This window comes from Mycetomoellerius zeteki, unplaced genomic scaffold (assembly GCF_001594055.1).
Source record: "Mycetomoellerius zeteki isolate Tzet28-1 unplaced genomic scaffold, Tzet1.0 scaffold35, whole genome shotgun sequence".
Lineage (NCBI taxonomy): Eukaryota > Metazoa > Arthropoda > Insecta > Hymenoptera > Formicidae > Mycetomoellerius > Mycetomoellerius zeteki.
The window spans coordinates 3,687,027-3,712,546 of record NW_017257338.1 but is presented as its reverse complement, the minus strand read 5'-3'; the positions used below and the strand labels follow the sequence as shown (position 1 = coordinate 3,712,546).

The 25,520-nt window shown below is 32.1% G+C and overlaps 1 protein-coding gene across 1 annotated transcript in view; it reads right to left on the bottom strand.

The window, feature by feature from the left end:
* The window catches only part of LOC108725663 (low affinity immunoglobulin epsilon Fc receptor), a 105,667-nt gene that overhangs the window by 62,604 nt on the left and 17,543 nt on the right, over positions 1-25,520 (bottom strand). Inside the window, exon 3 of the mRNA XM_018452847.1 lies at positions 13,269-13,359. Coding sequence (XP_018308349.1) covers positions 13,269-13,353 — 85 coding nt within the window. The 5' untranslated portion in view covers positions 13,354-13,359. The remainder of the gene's footprint in view (positions 1-13,268; positions 13,360-25,520) is intronic.

The following is a 25,520-nucleotide window of genomic DNA, read 5'->3' as shown; positions in this document are numbered from 1 at the left end:
CGCGCAATAACTGTTTTATGAAGATATTAATTATTTTGAAGACGTTGCTACAAATTAAATATATACTTACTTGTATTTTATAGATCGTCTTATTTCAACATAGTTCAATTCCGCCGCTGCGCATCATATCGGTGAGTGATAAATCATACTTCATTTTAATTTTAAGTAATCGATCTGTGAAAATTGTATGTGATACACATAATATAAAATTACTGTAATGTATACGTTCACATACAAAGTATATGATGTATGTACGCACATATTCAATTTTAATAGCATAAAGATAATACATGTAACATTTCATAGATGCATTATTTTAAATGGATGGGATATAGAACATAGATTAGAGTTAATATATAATCGAATGGATTTGCAATATGCAATGCATGGTATATGAAACTGTACGCACGAAATATTCATAAAATATTTGGCATGATTTGACGAGTAAAGTAAACTCGATAAATAAGCATGAATGATTTTCGCAAAAACAAAATTATTTCATTTAAATATCTAATAAAATTAATATTCTTTAAAGTTTGAGTTCTGTGCTGGGCTTTTTTGTCATATTTAAATTGCAAAAAAGGAATTCTTAGATATTTTTGGTATATATTGTATAATTAGAAAGACAGACATTTTACATAGCTTATTCCAAATAATTTATTTAATAAAAAAGAGAAATGAGAGAGAGAGAGAGAGAGTCAATTAAATTATTAATTTTATTTTATTCTTGTAATGTGTTAGCTTCACTCTGATGTTATCCATTTATATTTGTTGATAAATTAATAATTTTGTTTATTTAAATTTACGCTCAACGTCAAAATTTCTTATTTTTAATCAACTAATTACAATATCAGCTTATTATTAAAGTATAATACATAAAAAATTAAATAAAATTATATGATATAATAATAAAGTTAGTAGCTATAAAAATCTAAGAGCTAGAGATCACAAATTGGTAAATACAACTACAAAGCGCATAAACTCTATGCAATGGTATTATTCAATTTTTATCATTTATAATTATTGCAATCCCGATATCCGATTATAATTAATTTTCGGAATAACGCCGCTTTCCTCGTGTTTTTTATATTTACATAGATTTAGCTTGACAAATCGTGGAGAGTCATTCGAACAACATAAAATACTCGATTCTATTATTAATGTTATTCTGCCCATATAATTTCTACATTTTCTACTTTAATAATTTATCTTTTAAAAACAAAGCGTTCTCATTAAATAAAAAATAATTAATAAAAGAATGAGAAGAAGCCATAAAGAAATTTATATGAGTTCGGATTATTCTGTCAACCGATCGGCTTTATGGAAAAAGTACAGTTGGTAAAAAGGTTGAACGAAATGTCAGACATGAATAGAGAAAATGAATAAGGCATATTAAAGGCGGTCATTCAAACGCAAATTACTCCCGGCTCCATTTTCATTTTGCAAATAAAGCGTGGCGAATCTTACCGGAAATAAGAATGAGCTTACGTGCGCTTGCGAGTGTGTATATGTTCCCCCTTGCTTTATCTAACCACACGCATAAAATTTTTTCTATCGGATTTTCCGCTCCTACGTTACCTTTCATTTTTACATCTCTTAAAAACTTAATAAATGAAAATAAATTATATGTGCAAAGTATGTTAAAAGACCTAAATCGTATTAATAGACAAAATTTTGCAATAAGCAATGACTTGTTAATTATTTTTAGAGATGTAATTAAGCAAAACTATCATAATCTCAAATATCAAAATAATAATTTATTTTCTAAAGTTTCATAAAGATAGATATTTAAAAAGGGAATTCATTAAAATTTATTTTTTCAAAATTACAATTTTTCGTATTCTTTTAAATAAAAGAATTTAATTTTGCTATTATTGTTTCTTTCTATTCTTTCATCATCTTATCAAATTTTACTCATGACAATTATTTGTTTTATAAGATTTTACTTAAGAAATGGAGATAAAAATTATATTATAGGACAGTTTGTTAGCATTCTATTAAATTGATTCCTTTTTACCGAATATTTTTCGAATATCCAATATTGTTGCGTAATGTGGTACTCGATAGACGCAACCATTCGAACACATTTCCTAATTGGCAGCTTGTTTCCACGGTAATGGGAAACGGTTGAGGAGCTTCTCCGTGAAGAGATTTCGAATTGGAAAGATATGGAACGGGGAGTAGAAAGAAAAACCATCGATAACGAATCGGAAATTATCTCTATAATTAGAAGCGAAATGAAAAAATTGAACCTTACGAAATATATGTACGGCATAAGTTATTATGGTATACTAGTACGTGGTAGTTTATCACTTTTGACAGATGAAATTGCGTTGTTTGGCAAAAAAGTATTTTTGCAACATCTATTACCAACTACTTTATTTTTTACCGATTAAAACGTATAGAATTTACGAGCTTATTAATTTTATTAGTATATAACAAATTTTTATGTTATAATTATATATAAATAAACATACTTTGCATATATTCTTATAAACAATTTGTATTTGTTTATACTACGTATACACATTTAAATAAATGAAAATAATATTACTTAAATAAACAGATAATATTATAAACAGATATTTGTAGGAACTTTCAATGCTTGTGATGTGATAAAAGATACATAAACTTTTCGTATGAAACAACGCGTAAAATGAAAAAGAAAAATATAGTGAGAAAGAAAGAAGTAAAAATAAAGATATCAGAAGATATCAGAAGATATCAGAAGACTGCAGAATTTTATTCTACAGTCGATATATTGTATACAGCTTTTCTTTTCATTTTAAAATTATCAGATTTGAAAGAACAATAAATTTTTATTAATTAAGGAAGCAATACTTTTTTGTATTTATTTCTTTTATCTTGGGGATTTAATTTTAATAGCCATTGGAAACTATCTATCAGTTATAGATAATTACATAGTTAATTTTTTGTAACAAAATTGAAATAAATTTTTTAAATTATCCTATAACATTTTTTACTATTAACTAAATAGTATTATATCTATTTTAAAAGGAAAGAAGTAATACATCATTTCTATCTTTCTTTTACACAATTTTTAATTATGTTTATAAATAAATTATTCTTTTCGTGACAAATCAGGTAAAAGTTTTTAAGAATTTTATTCTCTGTTAACATTAGAAGAACCGATAATATTTTATTAGAACTGCCAAAGGTGCCAATTAAGTAATTTCCTACCTTGTTTTCGGTTAGGAAAGAGTTATTTTGATATTTAATATTAGAATTGTTTATATTTATATGTTTTTAATATCCTGCACTGAATATTTAATACAAGAAAGAAAAAAGTTGAAATGATTAATGGAATCAATAAAACGGCACCATCAGTCGTTTTAATGTTAACATTGTAAACATTGTTGCAAGAAAACAAAAGGAATAAGAGAGTATTATGCGGTTATATTTTCACGAAGAATAAAAATTCACGATATTCGAAATTAACTGACCGTATACCACGTTATATCTGTCAAATGATTACGAATACAAGAGTAAGTACGACACATCAGAGATACTTTTACACACATATTTGGATGTTATCTTCATTCGTAAAGCGCGACATAAAGAAAAAAAATTTTGGTCCAAATTAGCATCGGACTATTCCTGCGTCTGTAAATATGTATAAACGCGTATGCAGTGGAAGTTGTTTAACGAGACATTTTAGTATTTTGAAATGTTGTGGAGTGAAGTAGCGAGGCTTTCTTCGTATTTATACCCAGTTTCGCTCGAGTTTAATGAGCTCGACGAGTCGTGAAAAGCTCATTCCCTGCATCGTAACATGTTTAATTTTAAAGACCGTGTTACACGTGTGATGATAGGCGAACTCTATCTCCGAAACTTTATTAATTCAATGAAAACTACTGTTTTCGCAGCGGCAATTAGGCAACTAAGTTTTATCAAATGTATCATGTAATTACAATGAAGATAGTAGGTATACGTACTATCTTACAATTATTACAAAAATAGAAGAGAATATTAATTTAAATAATCCAATAATTTTTAAAAACTAAATGAATATATATATATTATATATGTATATATTTTTATTAAATGGTTTAAGAGCCAATAATTTATTTATACAATTTGATGTTTTTATTCAAATACTGCCAAATAATATATTTATATAAGTAAAATTTTTGGACATGCGTCAGAAATTATTTGTCTTTTAAGCCGTTTAAATTATTATTTCAAAAATTTCAATAAAAATGAGAAATTTTTATAATCGTTGCAACGTTTTATCAACGAGTAACGTTTTTAACAAGTAAGCTTGTAATCCGAGATATTTTTAGTATGATTAAATAAATCTCTTGATGATGTAATATCACGTATGAATGCACGAAATCAAATAAAACATGCATCACATTCGACGACGTATTTGGTGATTTCAGAAATATTCGCTTCTATAAAATCTCCATGAAACATTAATGACAATCACGAATCTGGTAGATGATTTATTCATGTGAGATGTTGGTACGTTCCGAGCACATCAAATGTTTAGCTTCCAGTAAAAATTCAATTTTCAATCTTCGAGAAGGTAACGCGATATCACATGACCGCAACCGTCGGTCGCCATTCTTAAAGTCTGCAAACCTCGCAGCGAATTACGATAGTGTTCGCAATGTAAATGTTTGAACTGCGGGCGGAGTACATACTATGCGTGTGTACTCGTGAGATGTGTGACGTTGTTCTAATGGTTCCGAAATTGTATAGAAAGTTATGGCGCCTTGCTGAGATCTCTTGAAAGTTTCACAAGATAAAGCTCACGTCTCCGAAAGTTCCATCATTGGCAAGTTTATAAATGCCTGTAATTATTTTATAACTTGCATTACTAAATAAATCAATAAAATACAAAATAAATCAATCAAAGGAAAAATAAAGTAACATTTGTGTTAATATTTAATTTAATTTAATTTATTAGCAGAATATAAAATCAAGTAATAGTCTATTAAAAAACACAGCGTTAAATTAAGGTTTATTTTGTCAATAATAAATTTATCATATTTATTTTTTATCGAATGTGAAAATATGGATTAATTAAATTGAAAAATAAGGAACATAAAAAAATTAATTAGAAATTAATTCTTAATTTGTTATATGAGACGTTTATAAAATGGCATAATAAAACAAGGGATTAGAATATAGTAATTGCTACATTAATTACTGAATTGCTCTTTAATTAATATGACATGATGTTAACTGTTCAGTAAGTAGAATAAAGAACTTGACAAAAATAATATCGAGAGTGTGTTGCAGAAAGTCGCATAATTTTGTTTGAAAGCTTCGTGATGAGATAATCCTCACGGGTAACTTCGTGGCTCCAAACTACCTAAAATACGAAGCGTCTCCCAAGACTGTGTAAGTTCGTGTAATCCACGTCACTTCATGTAATGTAGCGTCATATTATGCGCGAAATATGTTACCACACGGGACGAAGCTATGACTATCGTGGAACGTTTCAAAGAACTGCTTGTCAGTATCGCTAGATTGCAATATGAATATTATCACACTACATTGCCAAACACACATTCACACATCCGAATATTTTTATTATTCTTTGAAAATTGTTCTATTTTGATAAATTTGAAAATTTTATTCGATACATTTAAAATACTCTATAAATTTCTATTATTATTTTGCAAAATAGATTTTTGTGACATTTCATAACAACCGTTAAAATTTATTAATTACACGCAGTGATATAAAAAAAGTAATATCACATATCACTACGTATTTTAATCTAGTAATAATAACACATTTCTAATATTTTCTATCTACCGTGTAGAAAATATGGGAATATTATAAAATTGTGGTCATCGCTTTCTCGCAGTACATCTCGATATGCTCAACGCGTACATCGAATTTACAGAAAATATAGTATCTTAGTGATAATAAAGCTACACTGCAATGCGCTGTATTGTGAAGGTAGATTATAGTTGAGCAGAAAGAATTGCAAAAACGTGCGCTCCATATTTCGATGTTACCTCTATATTCAACTAGTCAAATAATTAAATATTGCAATGCGAAAATTGTAAAAGAGAGATCTCTACATGGTGAAAAAACATTTTGTATTTATGTTAAAATCAGTCCTTGTTAAAATTTTTGTATTAAATTCTTAACATATTCAAGTATTATTATTGTGTTATTTACATATTTTGTATTAAATTGATGTTTCACACACACATTTTTTAATATTAATAATTTATAAGTAAATGAACGAATAACATAAAAACAATGTATTTAGAAACATAAATTCTAATATAAATGAATAAAATATGCATGTTTTTTTTTTTAATTTAACATATTGTAAATGCTAATTTTACTGAAGAAAAAATATGTTTTCTGAACTTGTTTCCAAATTGTCAATGTTACGTTTTTTATATTAATTTTTTATATAATATTTATGTTACTTTTTAATATTTTTATCTCATTTTAAATTAACAGAAAAATTTTGATGGACGATTTGGGATATGGAATGTGTTAAGTTTAACACAAATTTTTCAACTGTATAACGAGAAAATACCTCACACAAGCAATTAAATTAAGCGCTTTTATTAAGTGCAACAGACAATACCTAAATATTGAAGAAAACAGAAGAATGGAGGGCAGAACATTCACTAATAATCTGAAAAAGAATAGAGTCACTTCGAAAAATCACGCGTTATTTCCGGTTTGATAAATATAAATCAGTGTGCTGATCGTAAATCAACTCTGCTCCTGTTTTTATATCTACCTGCTTTTACTTTTTATATATCGTATCACATTGCGAACCATCGTTCTGTTATGGCGGATGTAGCTTTTATGGTAATAATTTTTCGTTAATGCACACCGATGTGTTGACGCGGATTGCTATGAAAAAATATACTATTATGTAATGTGTGACAGTGTTGTTACGTTTCGCTAACTCAAATAATGTAGTTGAATTGTAGATATTATTCAGATTTTTTAAAAGCAGATAAAAATATACAAGGATTTTGTTTTTATATCCAAATATGAAAATAGTATTTAACAATACTTTGATATTAAATATTTTTGAAATAAATTATAAATTTTTATATCAATATTTGTGCTGTATTAATGAATATTAAAAAGTTTTTAATTAGGAGGTAAAATTCGCTGAGGCAAAAATTAAAGTAGTTTCCTATATTGATTTCTCTGTATAAATTATCTACTGTATAAATTAGCTATTCTTACGTTGCAAACAAAGCACATAATACGACAAAGATCGCGTCGGAGATCACGGTAATAAACACGTCCAATCATTTTGGGAAAATCGGCAAACTTTCCCTCAATCCTACCGACGCAATTATCCGAAGTTCCGGTTTCCAATTGGCCCGTTTGGCTCCCGGATATTTCGTAGGTTAAACTTTTCCGCGTAGACCGATCCGGGTGACCTCCTTCCGCTTTTATTGCCCGCATTGCAAATTGATGGTGTACAGAAAAAGTATACGTATGCGAAAGTTTCATTTAAATCGCTGTGCTCGTTCAAATAAACCCATTGTGACCAATGTGAAGGTTGGCGCGTCGCTCGATTGCGATTTCCTGCAACTCCCCGGTGGAAATTGTTAGTTATCTGAATAGCATGCAATTTCAATATTATATTATGAGAGTAATGAGTTCTCTCTTGGCTCGGTTCGCCTTTCATTCGTCCATACATTATATTACCAAATTGTATAAGAAAAATACTGCGAAACCTTTTATTAATTTCAGCAATAGAAATTTATTGTTAATTGCACATGGTTGCTTCATTTTAATGTATAATGGCTGCGTTCTGAAACGTCGCTCGGATGCTTCCGAGGCATGCTTTCGGAGGCATCCGGGCGACATTTCCGAACTCAGCCAATGTATGTTATCTGAATCATTTTACATTTGATTTGCTATATTTGACGTTAAAATGTAATATTTATCACAATTTTGAACTGAAGATGGGATGAATATCTCTAATAATTTATCTTTTTATTACAAAATATCTTCTAAAATATCAACTGAAAGAATCATTCTCTACCGAATCAAAATATTTGTGTTTAATTTTAGAGAATCCCTTTCTCTCTCTCTCTCTCTCTTTCTCTCTCTCTCTCTCTCTCTCTCTCTTTCATAACAATTATATTATAATCTTGTATATATTATGTCTTAGCGTTTAAGAGGAACCTCATCCTAGAGTATTTAATAATAAATAGCAATATTTCTCTCTCTCTCTTTCATTTCAATTGTAAGTTTACTTTTAGCCATGATTTTTTATGACTTTTTCTTGTCAAAATATAAAGTCAAGGATCTTTGAAAACGCGAGTAGTGACAATCTAACCGACAGACAATGCGGAACGAACAGGCGGGGTTCGGCGACTAAAGCGCGGAGTGCAAAATCATCGAGGTATCGTGGCTACGCGATATTCGCATACAATACAGCAGGCACTGCATCGGGAGGACAATGGTCCTTTTTTCGTTCAAATGGGAACAAGGGTGAAGGGAGAGCAACGTGGCGTGCGGCGTTAAAGGGAGGACGGACGGCGCGCGTGTACGAGGTACGTGGTAACGTAAATCATACCTCGAAATAGATTCGAACGGTCGATCATGGATTGCGATGTTGGCGTGTCATAAACGCTCGAGTATAAATCCGATTCGCTCTGAAATCTTATCTAAAGCTGAGCGTTACGTGCTAAGCCTGACTCACGGTTACATGCAGATTAGTACTTTCAGCGTCGTTAACGGCAACAGCAACGTTTACAAACAATCTTCACAAATGCAACAATAATCTGCAGCTTTTCATATAATAAGTAATCTAAAATCTCTCATATATGCAGATACTTTACAACAGGGGAAATTTGATATTAATTTTTCCGGAAATCGGAGATTTTAAGTACATTTAATAATTTAATTAATTTCCATGTGATTGTATTCCGAAAACTTTTTATTGTATATTTCCGCAGATATAAATCAAATAAATCAAACGCAGTGATTTTATTTCATTTTATTTTATTGTTATTGCACGTACAAGGTGACCAACAACGATGGCGATTTTCCAGATGATACGACCTTCGTTTAAACAAAACGCTTAATCGACGAGTGGGAACGGCGCGATGAAATCGTGATCAGTACGCGCAATGCACCAGCAATCATTGCGCTCGCGATTCGTTTGCTAAACGAATTTGGAAAGAGGACAGACACGAGTATTGTCCGACGTTGCTCACGTTAAATACGTCGGTTTAATTACCTATTGAACGCTGTAAACGAAGTTTGGTCGTACATATGTTGACAATGGATTCGTTTACTCGCGTACATAAATCACAGCGATGTCCCGGATTATATCCATTACGATTATGAAATTTTATCACTTTTACATTATTACGGACCTTATTAACAGGGCGGAAGCTATAGTTCAATGATATTACCATCATATGTTAGTAGATAAAATGAAAATTTCAATTTTCATTAGGTGTCACTGGTTTCAATTAAAATAGGATTTTCAATTTCCTAATGGAATATCAATTAGGTACCAATTTTCCAACGACAACGTCCTACTCCCGTTTCGCTAAGGGAAAATCCTGATTTCGATTCCGCTTTAATTACATCTGCCCAACACTGATTGCCTATTATGTGCTTCTAGACGAGTCTAACAAGCTTCGAAGCTCTCTTCGCGAAGAAAGCTTTTTAGCTGCAGCATTCTCGATCTCCAATCACTGTATTTAGCATCGCTGGTATATGTTTTACAATATCTTGCAATTTAATAAGTTACAGTACATGTTACAGAAATTAATTTGACTATAATTTAAGATTCAACGATTTTTTATTCATTTTTGATCCATTGGTTTTTTAAATTAAAATTTGATGACAAAATTATGAGAATATTCTTTGCAATTTAAGCTTTTTCCAAAGTAATATTATTAATATTTACTGAAATTACCTAATTGGAACTTGTAAAGTCAATTTCTTTTTGTTTAGAGAAAGAGAATTAATTTTTAACTTCAAATGCCCAAAAATTTTTAATAGAAATCTACGAATATATAATAAAATAATACGTTCTTAACTGGATATAAGAATACGTCTCACTTTTAATCGTTAATGTTAAAGCAAGTCAGGTATCTTATAAGAGATTTCCATAATTCGGTGAATGAATAAAATATTGGCCGCGAGGGATCTTCCGGGGATTTTTCACAGCAAAGATATTCATCCTAAAATCTCTTGCGCGTGATATTCTCATTTAATTCGATCTTTTAATCATCTTCTTCATCAGATCCGATGGATTAGTGACGACCCGAAATCCCTTATATCATGGCTGTTATATCTCGGATCTCGGTTTCCAATCTGCTTCCCAATCTCGAGGAACATCATTCGTTGGTACTCTCTCGAATTCCAAGGCTTCTCGATTTCGTTGCCTTTGAGTTTATCGAGCGGATAGAATGTCTGTGTATGCGCTGTATCTATTTCGCGATCGCTCGAGCTGCAAAAATTTTATGTGGAAACCACTCACGAGACATGATATTATAGTCTCTATAATAGCCCGTCTCAGAGACGAACTTTGTAGTTCATAGGTGAGAGGCGAACAAGTACGAGAATCGATCGCGTCTCAATTCGAACACAAGTGATTTTTTCGTCCTACGTATTCTTAATGATTATATTTAACGTGTACATGGTACATAGTTTTTATTTGCTGCACAATATTATAAAATTTAAATTAATGCCGTTGTAAAATAATCAGTAAAATTAAGATGAAAAATAACATAGCTGTCAAAATAAAATATTTAAAGAAATTCAAGTTTTAATCGTTACTTGTAACTTTTTTTATATTATTTCTCGATTGCTTTTCAAATCATATGTCATAAAACTGTTATTATTTTTTACGAATAATTACTTTTTTCTTAATTTTTCATTCTTTCTTCTTTTAAAAAAATATTTTAAAAATATCTTTTAGTTTACACATTTTATATAAATAACTGTTATAATTAGTTCTTTTATAGATAAATATTTGATGAATAATTATGTATGAGTACATTCTAAAAATTGAATAAAAAATTATAATATAATTTTAGAGACTTATCTTTTATTTTGGTTGTAGATATAAATCGCAAAGGAGGCAAAGAGAAAAACAAAAGGGAGTGAGTAAGAGGAGAAGAGAATGTTGCAGTCCTTATCGGTGAGGGGCAACACGTAGGTCTAATTAACTTCGCGTCGGTTCCAAGGATTTAATCCTGCGGAAAACTGTGCGCTCCGGAAGGAGAAAGCGTTAAGACTCTGCATCTTTCGCAATTCCATGAAATAGTTCTCAAACAAATTGAAGATTTTCAAAGAACAAGCGAAGTGAAGATGTAGATTTAATTTTTCCGCCATCATCTGCTCTGTCGCAATAAACAGTAAATTTTTCTAGTCTAGAAATAAGATTAGGTAGATATCGTGAAACATAATCGAGATTTTCAACAAAGATACGCTGTTTTATTAACTTCTGCACATAATTCTGCGCAAAGTACAAGAAAACAAGATTAACTACAAGATTAAAATTAGACTAACTACCAAGACATTGATAATATCTTATTCCATATAAATAAAAAAAGGAACTGGAGTATAATTAATTATGAAAAAACGAATCTCCTTATTAGAAGCAGACTAACAAGGGAAGTTTCACAACTGTCCGGAATCGATTTGAATCTCCATGAAATATGTTGTTAAACACGAAAATCTAGACACGTATTTTTTTATACGTGTCTCTTAGATTTTCGTGTTTAACAACATATTTCATGGAGAATCAAATCGATTCCGGACAGTTGTGAAACTTCCCTTGTTAAGTACGCTTTACTGATTACACTGTTTATTCTACTTAATTATCGAAAAATTAATAAAAAGAACCTAGCTATAAAGTTAGTGTAGTAATGTCTCATGTAATTTTGATAAATGCAATACTTTTAAAAAAAGAGAGAAATGTATTACAAAATTTATATTCATGATGGCTGTAAAATTTTTGTATATTTTAACAGTTTCGCTAAAATTTAGGTCGAGCATCACGTCAATAAAGAAAGGCATAATTATTTTAATAAAATTCGTTACTTTTTGATTCGTTATGATAAGGCTATATCGATCATTTTTTCATCAACGATTAATTATAATCATTACTTATTTTAATTTAATTAAATGTTATTAATATGATGCATTTTTTTTCCAAAAGAAAATCATTATAAGAATAATAAAAATGTAATATAATAATTGTAATAATTATAATTGTTATATTACCTCGACCCTCTTTCTTGCATAATTAATATTTAAACATTATTAAATTTTCTAAATAAAGTTAGAAACCTTATAATATATTTTTTAATATCTTTTTCTGCAAAATATAATACAGAAGAAAATAAAAGAATAAGAGAAGCATTGATTTTCTTCTGCTGTTGCACTTTATTTTGTAGAATGAGATATCAAAAACATTTTATAAAATGGATTACTTTTATACATTGTATTATAGTTAGTACATAATTAGTTTGAAATAGCAAATTGTCTCGCAAATAATTAGTCTTTCAACATGCGTGTTATTTTACTTTTAACGTCAACAACTGCGAAATGCGACTAAATCATAAAACGACACTTGCTGTTCGTTGACAAGTTGAATCGAAGTTAAAAAAGTAATTATGCGATACATACGTGGATACATACGATTTCACGAATTTAATATTCACCGATTTGTCGGTTTAAATGTAAACGTGTTATTTTCGGGTGGTATGCGTTTATCAAGCCGCATAATTGCTTGCGTTCTCATCGTTCTTCTCTACAATTAACCATTTAATTTATCGCGACAACGAGTGAAACGTTTGAGCACGCTATTCCGATGATGGTTACGTAAAACGGATGGACATGTTAAAGCCCGAGCAAAGGTAATTTATCGAGCACTTAGTCCCTACAGTGACGTCATTTCTCGGAGCGTGAAAGATAATCTATCATTGTGTAGCCAGACAATCGTGGATCAGGATTTGCTTTCACGATTAAAACAGTTCATTAAGGTTGAAGTAAGACGAATTACTAGTCTATAGCACATGATCAATATATTCGTCTAAAAAAGTACGATTTAACGATTAGTTGGATCACGGAATATTTCTTCTGCAAGTATTTCCATAGATTTGTTGTGAGAGTATTATAAAATATATAAAGAGTTTCCATCATTTCAAGAAATGTAAGGTTTAATATTAAAAAAACTTTTTTTTCAATATTTTAGGAATAGCGTTTACGATATTGCAACATTTCGAAAACTAGGCTTCAAAAATTTCGGTATGGATACTTACTTATATTTTTATCCCTGTATTGCGGCCGCGCATCTCCAATAAAACAGACGAAAAGCACCCACACTACGAACCAGCACGTTCCCATTTCGACCTGAAATAAGAAGCGATTCTGAATAGATTTAATTAAAAATTCAATGGTGCGGCATACAGCGCTTTAGTTTCTTTACGACTGCAATATTACCGCAGCTTTGTTCGATCTTTTATTCTTAAGTAAGGCTATCACGATGCTACGCAGTAATAACATAAAATAAATATCATAACAAAACGAATTTAATTTTGTATGAAATTAACAGTTCTTGAATCCTTTTTTACTTAATGTAGAATTCTTAAGAGTTTATGAAATGATTTAGTTGGTTGTATCAAGGTCTTAGAAACTACTTTAATTTTCAGTTAAGGTAGAATAAAATAGAACAGGATCGATATATATGTATATATAAAGCAAGTTTGTGTTCACAATAAATTTTGGTGGCTTTTGCTTGCTCGGAAGGAGTGTCGTCGTTTCCTTAAGGAAACTTATCGTTTCCTCGTTGCATTTCTCCCGATTCATTATTGTTCTTGCGGCGAAGTTGTTCCGTCCAAAAGAATAAGCGCGCGCGCGCATTTTAATTTATAAAAGTTCTATTACAATTTAAAGTAATTGAAGTATACGAGATGTCTTTGATGCAACAATATCGTTCAATTGTTCCACTACTTTTAACACAATAAATCTTTAGTAATTGTATATCTTTGACAACTTTCATGTACGATTGTCATTGTGCAATTTCATGCAAGTTTAATTTTACCATTACAACAAATATATACGCTTGCATTCTGTAGTTCGAGGAGAAGATCGATGGTTGCATTCGCACGTTTCTGTAACTACGTCGAATCATCGATCCACCTCGTAATCGCTGAAGGGATAATGCTCCTCAACCGTCGAGACCGGAGACGATCCTTTGTGGCAATTGCGCGGATAATCGAAAACCGAGAGAAAGAGATACGGAGTATAGGATTCGCTGCGGTGGAGCACGGTTGAATATTTCCGGGTTTCCGGCGGGCGTGCACGGAGATGTTATAAAATATTTCTTTGAGGATTTCGACTGTAAAGATATATATTTTATTCGACAAGCGTTTCTGCGCAGCACGTATTCGGATTTCTACGTCAGTTTCCGCGAATATTATTCGCGAACCGAGCGTGGAAAAGTTCCCTCTGCGTGAAATGACGACAACGACAACGACGACGATTGCTACGAAATTAACGAGATTTCGTTGTCACGATAATACCAGCGTGCTTTTGCGTGCGCATTTTATCGTTATTTTCGAAAGAATGCGCGCCGAACGTTCTCTTCTCATTTCTCTCGACGTAATACCGGACGTCAACTCGAAAATGTCAATCGTTTCCAGACGGTTAAAATCATCCAACAAATTGCTGAGGCAAAGATCCGAAGATATAAAAACTACCACTGACATTAACGATCACGTTGGATTTAATAAAAATTTTCTCTACGCGCGTCTTGCCTCTCATATTTATATTAAAATAATTGTCAGAACACATTTTTATTTATGAAGAAGGCACGTTCGATTAATTAAAAAATGTATTACGTTAATTTTTTATTTAAATCTAATCTTATCTGCATTCTGTGTATATTTAATTTGAATAAGGATTAGCGTATAAAACTTTCCTTAAAAATACAATAAGATCAAAAACACACGTATTGTTATCGGCATTTTCGGAAAACGTGGAGTCGTTTTCGCGTTTCATCCACTCACATACATTTCGTGAAGGAGCGAGCCAGAGTGTGTCCGAAGGATAGACATCTCCTAGCTCGAATGGTGGTGGGTATATATTCTTTCCGAAGGCTTATCTGTCGAAGGAGATGCCCTTTCCGAGGAAATCCCCAGAGGAGAACAACGTAAAAGTTCCTACACTCCTTCGAAAGGAAAACATCGTCTAGTACTCGGAGTGCAGGTCTTCTTCTCGACCCCAGGATCATCTCGACCAAGAGAGTACACGAATACACGTGACCTCGCGTACGCATGTACATTCACACGCACCCAACGACAAAATGACACTCACGCGCGAAGTGGTAACTTCCACCTTCGAGGATCCTTCGAACCTTCATCGATCACTATATACCTGCCGGGGTCAACTTCTTCACGTATCTCGTTTCATGGTTAGCCGGCTCGAAAATATTCCCCATCCCTTTTCATTGCGACGGAAAAGGGTGACTTTAGTGCCGTTACCGGGACGCGAAATTTAGATCCCGTTCTATGGAGGTAAATAAAACGTTCTCGGGTCGCCGGATCATTGAGTTTCTGAATCCTTGGATTTGCTGATCCTAGGATTACTTGTCGCGTCGTGAATAAAATATGTACATTCGAATCATTGTAGCGATCAACTTCTTGAGAATGAAATAACGCTGTTCGATTATTCAAATGTATTCATATTTGAATTATTCGAGTTTAACTCTAAATAGGATAGTGTGATTCTCTTCATTGTATTTACTTAATATAAATTTTCAATCAATATTCTATCAAATTGAAAATTGAAAATTCCACTTAAACAGTATATTCATATTAAAAGCAACTTTACTAGTAACTATTGTAATTAATATTTCGTTTAAGTGTTTAAGTACGTTCTTAGTGCTTACTAAGATTTGGAAGCGTATAATTTTAGTAAGTATAGTAATCAGTGCTGCACATACCGACATACTTTGCATGTAGATATATATTCGTAATACAATGTATGGTATATCAAAACGTAAAATATATTGTAAGACATTATATATATAAAACATCAAAATAGTTACAACAATCATCTTATTTAAGAATAAAAAAGTATCTTGATGAAAGAAAGAGATAAATAAATAATAATAATAATTTTTCATATAAATAATTAAACAACATTTTCTGGCCAATTTTTTAGAAGCTATATATATAATTTTAAAAATATCTGGTATTAATAAAAAATAATGAACTTAATTGCAAACAACAAGAGTCTTCAGAGGAGAGAATAAAAGTTCAAGCGTGCTTGAATTGTATAAATCTCGAATGAAAACAAGTGATGAAGGATAAAGGAATTGAAGCGCTGTCAATAAAATCGATGAAAGGAGAAAGATTTGCGAGACGAATTTCCACAAGTGACCTTACTGGGTCCAGCTGAGTAATAATTAGAGCTCTTTGTCACTGAAGTGCAATAAGACCACCAGTGCTTCTACAAGAAAGCCCTCCGATCACAATTTCTTCGCTAAGCAACTCTTTAGAGATTAAACTAGATTTCCATTCACACATTTAAAAAAAATGCACTTTCTTGAAGAGTGAGAAATGATGATATACTCACAACACATGTATCTACGTATTTATATTCATCCTTCAGCAGTTAAAATAACTATGAATTTTTGAAATAGAAGAATTTAAAATCCGATTTTAATAAAACTATTGATGTATTGATACTTCCGATTCATTAAAATCTTTTTAATACAATATTGATCGTAAAATATAAATTACTTAGCTTGATTTTAATTCAATTATGAATATCAATTTTTTGAGTCTATAATTAATATAATATGGTATTAATTATTCTTAAATCAAAATCACAATGGGAACAAGAATTTTGCAAAGTTTAGTAACTTTAGTTAATTCGGATAACACTAGAGTAAATGCGATGCGTGTGAAACAATAGCCATAAAATAAGCGGAGAGATAAGAAACAAAGCAAAACAAGAAATACGACAAGACACATCTGGTACGTTTTTAAGCTGGGCAATATCTCATAAAGGAAATAAAATTAACAAACAAATAAAATTATGAGATTTTTTACAGTTACTAAGACAATCTTATTTGTTTAATCATACAAGTATTAACAGCGAAAAGATCTTAATTTATTTTTATAACTTTAATAAAATTAATAAAATTGTTCATACGCATTTACTTTCATTTTGCTACTCTCTAAAATTTGATATTGAAATTACGCAATGTAACGAAAGGCGACGAGATGTTATTGTTTCGCAAAATAAACCATAAAGTAAGCAATTTCCTCGTTAATCGTGGGATTAGAAGATTATTAACAATAGCATGGCAGCAATAATCATAATAAATAGCGCTAGCTAACCCAGTAATATTGTAGTAGAACAAATATCCGGGAATGACTTTCCCGAGCTGCGAACGATATTAAAAGTTATTAATGACGGTCACGGCAACCTCCGTTTCGCTTTATCCCTGAGGAGAGACGAGAATTAAGGAAGGTACGAACAGACGGAAGGATAAAACCAGAAAAAGATAAAAGTTCAGTTTTCTTCTCTCGTAAAAAGTTCTTGCGTCTTCTCTCTCGCGGTAGCATTTCTTTGAGAACATCCGTATACTTACTACGCTACACTATACTGCAGTTCTCGTTATTATCTCACCGCTGCCATAACGTCATTCTTAAGCTTCGCTATCGTCCGTCTGCTTTGTTGTTATTGCGCGCCGGAAGCAACGTTAAGCACAGAGAATAAATATAAACGATTGTCGGAAAGAAAGAGAAAAAAGGCGAAAATAGCCACCTACATTTTTGCGCCGTAATCGTCTCGAACTAGAAAGCTTGCAGGACGACAATGAACGCGAAACTGTTTATGCACAATGGCATCGTTACCCTTCACTTTCTGACGGAAAATTGTGTAGAGGAAGGCAAACAGAAGAGGTCTCAAGGGATCGATATATGATGAAACATTAAGATTAGCTTTCACATATAGAAGTGCATTAGTTACGAACGGTCTAGTATCTTTACATAGATTCCACTATGGCAGCGGCGATATAGTCATATTTTCCGGCACTTTAGATATACATATATTAAATAATACACAAAAAATTTACTAAATTTTAATAAATATTTGTTTAAATAGTATTAACTAAACATTTACTTATAGTAAACAAATATTTACTTAATAAAAAAATGATATCTGAATCAAATTAATGGTTATTGTATCAAATAAATACATGTTTACATTTAGTAAGTATTTAATTAATACTATTTAAAAAATATTTATTAAAATTTAATAACTTTTTTTAGTGTGGATATACAATTATAATGATTGGAGCTTATATATTGAAACGCGTTTAATTTTAAGAAATTCTGATTTTAATGTATTTATGTATATGGATATGCAATCTTCATTTATTTATGTTTGACATTTATATTGAATATCCAATAGCGACAGAGTTTAAGTACACTTTAAAATTATATTGCTTTTCTATTCTAAAGATGTATTCGAACGAAGTCAGAAGTTTCATTTTCAATTCTACCACAAGTGCTACTTCATTGCACAGCTTCTCTATCACTGACCGAAGGTCACTGTGAAAAATTGGTTGGGGTCGTTCAGACATTGGAATTCGGGTTAGGGATCAAATCGTAACGAACCTTCGATCCCGACCTCGCTGGGTAGTTACCAGAAATAAGTCTAAGAAGTAATAAGAAATGGGATGGGAACGGAAGCGAATAATCCGTCGTGGCACAAATGATGGCAAAATCGATCCACAAGCGACACAAAGCCGTCTTACGCCCGACCGATATTGGGACGTAAACCAGAGCCGTTCTCTTCGCGATGTTCCAGGGAAAAAGCTTTAGCGATGATACGCCCGGATATCTGCGACCGCGCTTCTACTCTCCCTATTTATTCGCACAGAGGGGAGAGATTTTCTTCTGTAGAAGGAGATGGCAGGAGGAAATAGAAAATGCGAGGCACCGAGTAGAAGAGTGCCGTAACCACCCTCAAGCAAACCCCGTTGAATCGATTCTATGCCTGCCTCACGTATATGCTCGTTCTTCAGACCACGTCTTTCCAGACAATATTCCTTATTTGTACCAGATGCCTTTCGAAACTCTCCACGCGCTTCTTCATCGGCGTGTACTTAAGACTGGCGAAGCAAAGTAATCAAAGAGGGATGGAAAAGAACGAGGTCAAAAGGAAAATAAATAGCAGTTCGAATAATATGAAACGAAAAATTTGATCGCTGAGATGTTGGTTACGATGTACATATAATGTAATATTACGCGCAACAATGTTCGTAATATTAATTACCGATGAGCTATGTTAAGTATTTTCTGAGTTTAAAAAAGTACAACAAACTATATAGAAATTTTTTAACGAGAGTCGATATAGATATTTAAAATAAACGAAACTAATCTTTTTTTTTATATAATAATTAACAATGAAATGCCTTAGTAATAACGATTACACAGGTCACAATACTATAAATTATATTTATGATATTAGTGAAAAAAAACCAGTTAATATAAAATGTAAAAAATAGTTTTTTTCTAAAAATTAAATCTTTTTTATTAAAAAAATGACATAACGATTTTACGTAACGGTGTTACGTTACGTAAATCGTTGAAAAGATATAATGCTATTTGATTGTCTGTTATTTATTTATTGGCTAGAATACAGCTCAAGAAACTCATGAGAGATATTTTTAGTACCCATTTCGAAGGCGGATAGGATCGAAACAAGCAATAAAGAAATACGACAAGTATTTCGTCCTCTGTTTCCTTTTGTCGCGATCGCGATGGACTATCTCGAGACGCGCCCTACGTAGCATCAGTTTATTTCCGGTCGAAGTGGAGAACGTATTATAGTGGGTCGCGGTGTAGAGAAGTGCAGGAGAGTGATAAAATAGCGTACCTAGTCAGACACATTGAAGGATTCGCCGTTACCTTATTCCTTTTTTTGTTATTTTGTTCTGCACCCTATCTCAGGAACCGCCCTTTTTCCATTACATCACTCTGCCACCGCACTGATTCTAGATACATGTCGATACAAGTTTGGGAGAGAATGATTTCAAAGACACATACAACAAAAGAATATACCACTAAAAGAGATACTGTAACAATGAAAACCTGCCGATGTAATTTAAGAAAAACGGTAACGAATTCTGCAAAATCATTTATTTACGACAATCTCTCTCTCTCTCTCTCTCTCTCTCTCTCTCTCGTCTCGATTTAGTCAGGAAAATATTAGATATATCTCATCGTAATTAATTAAATTGATAATTTTATCAGTTGAAAAAATGTTAACGTTAGATTTGATATTATCGTGAAGGATATATTTAGTATAACTTAATAATATAGAATAATAATTTGATGCGCAAAGACATTATTGAAGATATTATTCTATTATTAAGTTTACTGTTTGACGTTTGAAGAAAAAGAGAGATGTGCTGTTGTCACAAGGTACGACGTAATTTTTCGCGCATCGCAGTAGCATCCCGACGCGTGTTGACGCGCGCGTTTCTCTCGCACGAGCTCACTGAGACGCGTGTAATAATCCGGAATAACCGAGAAAGTGGAAAATGCATTTACAGGCGCTGCTCTTTGGTCCCATGGGAGCCGTTCCCAAGAGTTCGCATTTTCCTTTGATCTACTTCAAAGTGTATACGCCTTTAACCCTTCCCTCTCTTTCCTTTTGCCCATGGGTTAGCGTGGCGGTTTAAGAGTATCTTGCGCCTAAAAGTAGATTCAGTGTACAATGCCCCAAAGGTATCGTTTATGCCAGAATGGCGAGCGAAAATCCAACTTTAATCCAATTAAAACGCACCTTCCCTCGAGCGTCTGATAGTGCGCTGAATACAGTTTAACCATTTAGTCTGTCTTTCTGCCCTACTTGATGGAAACTATTTCCCGACATATTAACAAAGTTAAATAGCAATTTACATGCAATTGTTGTCTAATAATAACACGATTAAGGAAACTCGTGGAATTCATTAAAGAAAGAGTAAACTAACTAACTGCAAGAAAAACGGATATATAAAAATAAAAAATAAAACTCTTAGTGAAATGAATTGCTAGAAAAATGCACTTTCAGGATCAATGTAACATTCAACTTAACTTAAGAATTACTCGGTTACCAACAGTTTCAAATGATCATAAGAGAAAACGCACTGCAGCGAGCAAACGCAATAATTATAAATAAAAGACTACCATTTTGAAATGTAAATTAATAAGTCTACCGCAAAACGTCTACGTGAGTTATGTTTTCCCACACGACACGTGCATATGGTGACAATTAACTGTACGCAATTCTCACAAACAACAAACTGAGAAATAATTAACCGACTTCACCACAAATGAATTTTCGCTTCATGTAAAGCAGTCTTCCGGCTCGATATAAAATTAATGCAAGATGCACGTTTGTAATGTGAAAATGTTTACAAGTTGGATATGCCAAGCAACCACAATTAATTGCTTCTTTATTTTGAAAAGGAAATGCACATAGTATTATTTCATATTTCTTGCAGATACCTATTTTATTGTGCTTTTAAAAATTTGTGTTAAATTTATTTTTTAAAAATAGTAAAAGAAAATCTAGTAAGATTTTTTTAAATTACAATGTGTCCCGTAAGTTTTTGCCAACCGCTTTTGTGTAGATAGAACAGATTAAACTGAATCGAAAAGTCCTCTACCATTTTGCAATTTTCGCAATAGTTAACGAGATATTAATTACTAAAAATTGCAAAATGGTAAAGGACTTTTCGACTCTTGTCAGTTTAATCTGTTCTATCTACACAAAAGCGGTTGGCAAAAACTTACGGGACACCCTGTATATATGACAGGAATTTGTATTTTAAAAATAGTGTAATGATTAATTAGATTTGAACAACTTGTCAAAATGCCATTTTCGCAGTGAGATTAGTATTATCCATCATTCCATCACAAATCGCAATTCTCTTAACTCTGATAACAAGAAAAGATTATGTTATCTCTAACAATTGTTGTCGACAGGTTAGTTTGATAAAAGAGATCCCTGTAGCATAGCCCCATAGCATCCTCTTCGTAAATCGATAATTTCGCAGTATCACGCACAAATCTCGCATTCCAATCATCACTCGTAATCCAAAGGCAATCGAATACTCTCATGATGTAGAATTAACTGCCGAGAAGTGCCGTGCCCGGCCCCGCGATAATAATCGATCAGCGTCACATCGAGTGGAGTTCGAATTTAATTTTCAGGAGCTCACGATCGGAAAGATCCTTCGTTACAGATCTCCCTCCCCCTCCCTCTTGCTACCTGCAGATGTACGATGAAAAGCCACCTGTTGATTGGCGGAAATACCGATTTTCTACTCCGTTCGGCGACGGGTTACAGTTTGCTCTGAGAACTGTAAGCAGCCGCGCGTTTTTAGAAGTAGCAGGACCGCAGAACCTGGGATTGAAAGTCGCATGAATGGAGGAGAGATATACGGTGTTTAATTAACCATCTGATCGATACACCTGTCCCGGGAGCTCACCTGAGCCTGGATTTCTCCAGGGACAGCTTTATGGTGCCTACCAGCGAGTCACAGTGCGATTGCTCGAGATTGCTGACGTCATCTCTTCCAAACTTTTCTAATTAATCCGTTACCTGCCATAATCTTCTAGAGTTGATAATTCTTATATTTATCTATATCTAAATAATCGTTTTATTTAATGCGTTTATCTCCTCCTTTCTTTAAAGATAACAACATAATCTAATTATCTTATCAGTTACATCTAATGAATTTTGATGTCAAGTTCGCGTTGTTGCAATATTTTACTTAAAAATATTTGTATATATAATTATAAATAGAATATAGAATATAAAATATAGAATATTTTAAGTTCAAAAAATATATGAGGGTGCAGTATAATTATAGATACATTATACATTTTTTTGCCAAAAATTTACGAATATTCGAATTTCTAGATAGTCTTTATTAATAAATCTAAATCTTTGATTATCTTGATTTCATCAAGATTAAATCAATAAGAGAATTTTGACACTACAATTACGTATTTTTGATACATCACATATATCTGTGGGAAAAATAAACTATCTGATTTAAAATATCCAACGATTTTAACTAGAAAAAACTACAATATTGTATTACTAGTGAGCGTTGCAAAATGAGAGAGGAAATCGAATACAAATAAAAATATTATTTTTTTTTTTTATAAAACATGGAAAGATATAAAATGCATTTAACATATATGTGACGCATGTATAGTTTTAGTATTCATATATTCATTTTTATTCCACCTTTGAATGCGTGTCTGTGCATACACATCGCGTTACATCGAGAATTTCAGCAACAAGCAGTGAACGATAAATGTTATTCTTTGAATTTAATAAAGTAAAATCGCAAAAATATCAATAGCTATTAATACTGATATATTTTATAGATAACGTTTAACCGAACAATTACTCCATTTCTCTCTCTTTTTTACCTTTGCATTTTTTTAATCCATGAAGTTCTATTCAAGCGTTCTTAGATGAAGTACTGGTATTCGCTTAGCGCACTAAAGTTTCGAAGTTACTCAACATGGTCTTATTTTGCTGTATCGCCGAGTTGTGCTGGATTGCTGAACAGAACATTGCTTTAGTTCCACTGAAACGTACAAAAAAGATCCGCCCGTCGTAACTTTGAAACGCGATACAAGTACGAGCAGCCATAATCTCGAAAATCACTTTCTACATCACTTTCATTATTCGCATCTCCTTTGCATTGCAAAGAAGAATTGATAGAAAAATTAGCCTGAGCTTAAAATAAATTTTTATTTAAATACTATGAACATTTTAATAATTACATCAAATTTAGTTTAATATTAAATACATGTTTCAAGTAAAAATCAGATAGTTTATCATTTATTTGTATGTTAACTGACAAAAATCGACATTCTTCTTGAAAATTGATTCGGTGAGTAATTAAAATTTTATACTAAGTAATGAAAGATTTTATTACTTAGTTTACAGCCAGTAAAATAAAATCATATAACAAGAAATATAAGACTTTTAATTTTTAAATTGTTGTTTTCACCAGGAATACCAAGAAATTCCTAACAATCGGTCGTTAAACCGTTTACGAGCAATTTCCGTTTCTCTGTGAAGCATTCATCTGCTCAATCCATGTATATCGCTTTTCATTTGTTATCATGCTCTTCTTAGGTTATAACTTTACTGCATTTTATTCGATTATCTGAAGGTGATTCAATCGGGAAACCGAACATATAATAATTGTTGTGTATTTTCGAATCTATGTATAAATGTAATATATTTTTATGTCTTGACTTTTCATAATTGTTTAAATTGACTCTTCGCCCTTCACATTATTGTTTATTACTTAGTATAAAATTTCAGACAGGTCACAATACGACGATTTAGTTTGTCCTTGCAGTAATAATTGTTTCACTTTGTGTTTCACTACAAGACTTTACTGACTTCACTTCAGTAAGTCACAGATAACACGATATACTATTATACACTCGACGCTCGACTCGACCACGATGCGCGATGTATGCGGTACAGCCTTGTATCCACGATGCTAGAACTTGCCGATTTTCCGTATAAACTGATTGGCTACACATTTCACGATCCGAAAACTCGAATCGAGTTCTAGCATCGTAGACACAATGCTTATGCCGCGATACAAAACAATAGAAAGAATATACGCATTCGCTCGACTCGCATCAACTTGCGCCAACTTGCACGATAATAAAACTGCCACGGTGCGCTAACGTTAACCAGAATTCTGATAATGTTGCATATGTCTAGTGAATATAACTAGATGTTTTGTAGATCCAATTGGAAAATATTAAACTATGCTAAATCCTTATAGCATAATCTACCAAATGATCTAGTTATAAAATCTCGAGTCCTGTTATAATAACCAGAAATTCTGCTAGATTTAAATGCATTTAACCATATACGTCTTGTTGATACAATCAAACCATTTTTCTCAGTGTAAATACTTCAAAAAATATCCTTTTCTTTGTCGTATTTGTTTTTGTATCATGGTGAAGTGTATTCGGTGCGAGTGCAATGGGCAGGGCTTCTTTCGTATAAGGAACGATGGTTTTCTCGAGCAATAGTCCTCGCGACAATGCGAAAGCAGGACGCATCAGGCATACGAGTTATACCTACGAATGTTTTCTGACCTCCTGATACATCGATACCAATAACCAGCGACTCTGCGCATCGATCGTGTGGATAACGTGCCCCATCTTACACCTGCATGCATGCGCGTGACGTGAGAGCGAAGATCGACTTGTAAGCGTCGACGCAGACTTTCAATGATATGAACGAATTTAAAATAACGAGTAGCGATAAGAATTCCGAGAAAGCTCTAAAACTATACAGAAGAATATTTCACATTTATTTTTGTTTTGAGATTAAAAAAAGGCTTAACTGATTAAGCGTTCTCTAAATAATTCCTTATTCTTGCATAATAATTTATAAAAACTTTTCTTTCCATGAAATCATAAACGATAAACCATAAACTACATTAT